General features: G+C 38.3%; 2 protein-coding genes across 11 annotated transcripts in view; both read right to left on the bottom strand.

The window, feature by feature from the left end:
- MEMO1 (mediator of cell motility 1) overlaps positions 1 to 1528 on the bottom strand; it is an 83029-nt gene extending 81501 nt beyond the window's left edge. Inside the window, exon 1 of one of the 7 annotated variants that reach the window (XR_001360589.1) lies at positions 1194 to 1519. The gene's annotated coding sequence lies outside the window, so the exon portion shown is untranslated. Of the gene's footprint in view, positions 1 to 1193 lie in introns of all 7 variants that reach the window. The other 6 variants (XR_001360590.1, XM_014533193.1, XM_014533190.1 and 3 more) reach the window with 6 other exon arrangements.
- Positions 1529 to 1665: 137 nt separating this feature from the next.
- Positions 1666 to 5464, bottom strand: part of DPY30 (dpy-30 histone methyltransferase complex regulatory subunit) — a 10618-nt gene continuing 6819 nt past the window's right edge. For 3 of the 4 annotated variants that reach the window (XM_005886051.2, XM_014533196.1, XM_005886052.2), the window contains exon 5: positions 1666 to 2009. In XM_005886051.2, the coding sequence (XP_005886113.1) occupies positions 1937 to 2009 (73 nt within the window). In that variant the 3' untranslated portion in view covers positions 1666 to 1936. Of the gene's footprint in view, positions 2010 to 2232; positions 2272 to 5464 lie in introns of those variants that run through there. The other variant, XM_014533197.1, reaches the window with a different exon arrangement.

Here is a 5464-nt window from a genome sequence, read left to right as displayed (position 1 = left end):
AAGAGCGCCACCGGGGGTAGCCAGATGGTGCTCACCTCCTGCAAAGTCCAGCTCGCACCTCCCTCCCCGCATCAGACACAGGAATCCTCAGTGCATTCGCACCCCCAAGGTTTACTAGAGCCGCAAGATCCTTAAAAGAGCGCCACCGGGGGTAGCCAGATGGTGCTTTCCACCTGCAAAGTCCAGCTCGCACCTCCCTCCCCGCATCAGACACAGGAATCCTCAGTGCATTCGCACCCCCAAGGTTTACTACTAGAGCCGCAAGTCTAGCCACGCTGGGAAGTTATGTGTACAGGTAGGTACACGGGAGGATGCCTGAGGTCCTGCAAACGCTGGTTTTTGCTTCACAGGGCCACCCTTACCACCCAATCTTGGCTTTGACACTGTAAACATGTCTTGTTTCATGTTATATTTATGTAGGTACGTGTCTTAACTCCCTAACTAGCTAAAGTGTGGTATAGTTATCCTCATCTATACAATGGGGATAATATTCGGATGTCCCCAGGATTATGAGTTAATAAACAGAGCATGGCATAGTAGGCAAACAGCAAACATTATTTCCAACCCTCCATACTTTTATCAACCCCAGTATTTCATGTCAGGGTCAAGCGCAAAGAATTTCTTTAAAATTATGGAAGAATCACGGCAAAGTAAGGTATCTTGGACTTCCCAGTAAGTGTTGTTATGAAGTAAACCATTCCAAAATTGGTAAGACAGAGAAAGTTGAGTATCTTCAATGAAAGATTTGTGGTTAAAAACCATAAAATTGTTACATCAGAATTTCACAGTGAACAGATCTTTGGTATAGTTCAAAGCAGACAACGGGCTGACACATAAAATTTTTGAAGCCCTGGCGGTGTGGCTCAGTTGGTTGGGTGTCATCCCAGTTCAATTCCTGGTCAGTGCACATGCCTGGATTTCTGGCTCAATCCCCCAGCTGGGCATGTGCAGGAGAAGGCCTATTGATGTTCTACTCTCACATAGATTTTTCTTTCTTTCCCTTTCCCTTCCTCTCATACAGGTCAAAGTGAGCAGACCCCCAAAAAAAACACAAAAACAAAAACAAAAAAAAAGGACTGGCTGGTTTTTTATTGTAAAAAGAAGCAATGAAGTTAAGTAGCACAAATACTTCTCACTTAGCTATAAGCAACATATTGGTAAAAGTGGGTTTCAATGCCCATTCAAGCACTTACCAGTGTGGTCTTCAGCAAGTCACTTATCCTCTCCAAATCTGTTTCCTCATCTGCAAAATGGGAATAACAATATCTACTTTGCAGAGCTGCTATATTAGAAATAATTTAAGTAAAATAGCACTGCGACTGACACGTAGAACTGCAAGGATAGCTATTACATTATTACCATAAAGGTTGATAGCATGGGAGGATATTATACACCCTCTGCAGTACTTATACCAGTAACCCAACTTTATTGTGCATTAGAATCATCTATTATAGTTGTTGAAAACTGTGGATACCCAGATTCCACCCTCCATGAGGTACAGGGAAAATGCGGAAAAAAACTGAGTTTTTTTAATATTATATTAGATTCTGATGTATTTTCATGCTGTTGTAAAAAACTGCAGCATTCTACGATAAAAAAAAGTCATAAAAGTAATGGAACCACGTAAATTATTTAGCATATAGAACAAAAACTACTTTACAATAATGACATTTAACAGTTTATTTTGAAGGTCATTTTAAAAACAAAGTTAAAGACAATCTGAGAAAAAAATTGCACATAATACACTCTTTAAATATAAGTATGGTGATTAAATCAAAATAAGGGAAATATGTTTTCTTCTGCAACTCCAAGAACAAGTTGTTGTCCTGAAGGTTCTTATACTTCCAAAAAGGGGTGGGGGGAAATCATGGCAATTAAAGCTGCCTCTTAATCATGTAAATCTATAGTAGAAACCAAATTTTTCTGTTCTTCCCAATCAGTTTCGATCTTCAAACTGTGCCTTGTTTTTTAAAAGATATGATGCTAGAAATTCAATGGGATTTGGTGGTCTGTAAAGGAAAAGAAATCCAAAATTTAGAAATTTGTATTCTAGATGTGTTCATTGAAATAAATTGTTCCATAATAAAAATACATCTTTTAAATTTTAGCTTTCTTTTTACACTCAAAGGCCATTTGTAGTAAATACAGGGTGTCCCCAAAAAATGTATACATACTTTTTTCTGATAGCTCAATTGATGTTTCTTCCTTTTCTGGTTTAACCCATCAGAATTAATAATTATTCAAAGTGTGTATACATTTTGGGGGGACATCCTGTATAGTAAATGAGACAGGGAAGCAGATTAGTCAACAATGTAGTTTAAAGAAATTGAAATTTTTGTACGGCTGAAACCTGCTTATGAACTCAATTCTAAAACACAAGTTTGGAAAATGTACTAGCAATGGGATGATAACTATCCCAGGGGAATAATGACTTGAGGGGACACAAGGCAGACTGCTGGAGTGCCAGCAGTGTTCCCTTTCTTGATCAGAATGCAGGTTACATAATTATGCTTAGTGTCAGAAAATTCAGCAAGCAGTACACCTATGATATTCTTAATTTTCTGTATGAATATTAACCTTCAATAAGAATACAAAAACTACATAGGAAAATGGCTGTACATCACCAAGACAGGTAGATGAACTCTCTAAGTGATTAATCAAAGGAAGTAGTATTCATTTGAACAAGTTTTGTTTCTTTTTAAAAAGCAATTTCTACTGCCACCATACAACACACCTGATAAGTTAAACATATTTTAAAGTTAATGGGTATTATTTCATATTTATCACTTTTATATAAATAATTCTTGCTGAGAAAACAAGTCCAAAGATGAAAATGGGGTAAACACCTATTTAAACCCTACTAGGAAAAGGCATAGAGAAAATTTAATAATGATCTCAAAATATTCCCTTAGCACTTTAAACATAACTAGCTAGACATAGACAACATTTTTCAAGATTAATTTGATAAATCAATTTGCCAGACTTCTTACTTAAAAATTGTATTTACTAATAGCATATTACTTAGGACTGCTTCAAATTTTTTCTTCTAGCTTATAAATATTTAGAATTTCTAATTATTTTTTAGAGAAAGAAAAAAATAAAAGATGTCCATACTTCAACTGTCAGTAGAGAGCCAAAAATAAATCATAGTTGCCCTAGCCAGTTTGGCTCAGTGGATAGAGCGTCAGCCTGTGGACTGAAGGGTCCCAGGATCAAATCCGGTCAAGGGCACATGCCTGGGTTGCAGGCTCAATCCCAAGTGGGGGGCATGCAGGAGGCAGCCGATCAATGATCCTCTCTCATCACTGATGTTTCTATCTCTCTCTCCCTCTCCCTTTCTCTCTGAAATCAATAAAAATATTAAAAGATGTTTTAAAAAAATAAAAAATCATATTTTATAAATGTAACAATCTAAAGCAAATATTTAATGTTTACCATATAATTTATATAAACATGCCCGGCTGGAGTGGCTCAATGGTTGAGCATCAACCCATGAACCAGGAGGTCACTGTTCAATTCCCAGTCAGGGTACATGCCCGGATTGCAGGGGTGTACAGGAGGCAGCTGCTCAGTGAGTCATCTTTTTTATTTTTTTAATATATTTTATTGATTTTTTACAGAGAGGAAGGGAGAGGGATAGCGACCGGAATCGAACCTGGGACCCTTCAGTCCGCAGGCGGACGCTCGCTCCATCCACTGAGCCAAACCGGTTAGGGCTCATTTTTTTTTCTTCTTCAATATATTGTTATTGATTTCAGAGAAGAAGGGGGAGAGAGAAGGAGAGAGAGGGGGAGAGAGAGAGAGAGAAACATCAATGATGAGCTCTCTTGATAAAAAAACATCAAGTTCCTTATCAAATTATATCAGTTTGGCCCTAACTGGTTTGGCTCAGTGGATAGAGCGGCGGCCTGCGGACTGATGGGTCTCAGGTTTGATTCCGTATTGTTATTGATTTCAGAGAAGAAGGGGGAGAGAGAAGGAGAGAGAGGGGGAGAGAGAGAGAGAGAAACATCAATGATGAGCTCTCTTGATAAAAAAACATCAAGTTCCTTATCAAATTATATCAGTTTGGCCCTAACTGGTTTGGCTCAGTGGATAGAGCGGCGGCCTGCGGACTGATGGGTCTCAGGTTTGATTCCGGTTAAGGGCATGTATCTTGGTTGCGGGCACATCCCCAGTAGGGGGTGTGCAGGAGGCAGCTGATAGATGTTTCTCTCTCATCGATGTTTCTAACTCTCTATCCCTCTCCCTTCCTCTCTGTAAAAAATTCAATAAAATATATTTTTTTAAAAATTATATCAGTTTGCTAGTATTCATTTTGCTTGTTGTTAATAGTCACCCAAGGATATTTTTTCAATTGATTTTTAGAGAGTGTGGAAGGGGAGGGGGAGAGACAGAGAAAGAGAAACATCGATGTGAGACCAGCTAGGGCTAGTATTCATTATTATTCTTTGAATAAAACATAATCTGCACCAAATAAATGATGACTAATGTAACTTAAAAAATATTTTTTATGGGATTTGCTTACATAAAAATAATTTAGGTAGAATTACTGGGGTAACACCTGTACCAAAAAAAAAGAAAAATTATAATCTTGTTAATAAAGAAGTTATAACAATTTTGCAACCCCTGGCCAGGTAGCTCAGCTGGTTAGAGTATCGTCCTGATACACCAAGGTTGCTGGTTTGATCCCCAGTCAGGGTACATACAAGAAGCAACCGATGAATACATAAGTGGAACAACAAAGAGATCTCTTTCTTTCTTTCTTTCTTTCTTTCTTTCTTTCTTTCTTTCTTTCTTTCTCTCTCTCTCTCTCTCTCTCTCTCTCTCTCTCTCTCCTCTCACTTCCTCTCTCTCTAAAATCAATTTTTAAAAATTGGCAAAAAAATGTTTGTAACACTCATGCTGTTGAGGCTATGATAATAGTGAAAGAATTTTAATAATAAACTTTTGGTCATAGCCAGTTTGGCTCAGTGGGTAGAGCATCAGCCCACGGACTAAAGGATCCCATGTTCGATTCCAGTCAAGGGCACATAACTCTGTTGCTGGCTCAATCCCTGGCTCTGGTTGGGGCAGATGTGGGAGGCAACCAATTGATGTGTCTATCTCACATAGATGTTTCTCTCTCTCTGTCTCTTCCCCTCCCTCCCTCTCTAAAAAAAAAAAAAAAAAATCAACATAAAAATATCCTCAGGTAAGGATTAACCCCCCCTCCAAAAAATACATTTTTGGACATAAATATGATACTAAGTATCAAACACCATAAAAAAAATTGTATCCTTTGAACTAGCAAACCAACTCGTGGGAATTTTGCATGTGAAAGTAATTACATAAAAACAAAAGAGGCGCCAAACCGGTTTGGCTCTATTGGTTTGGCTCAGTGAATAGAGCGTTGGCCTGAGGACTGCAAGGTCCCAGGTTTGATTCCGGTCAAGGGCATGTACCTTGGTTGCGGGCACATCCC

Source organism: Myotis brandtii, unplaced genomic scaffold (genome assembly GCF_000412655.1).
Source record: "Myotis brandtii unplaced genomic scaffold, ASM41265v1 scaffold953, whole genome shotgun sequence".
NCBI classification, from domain to species: domain Eukaryota; kingdom Metazoa; phylum Chordata; class Mammalia; order Chiroptera; family Vespertilionidae; genus Myotis; species Myotis brandtii.
The sequence above is the reverse complement of the archived record's forward strand: the minus strand, read 5'-3'. Positions and strand labels throughout refer to the sequence as shown.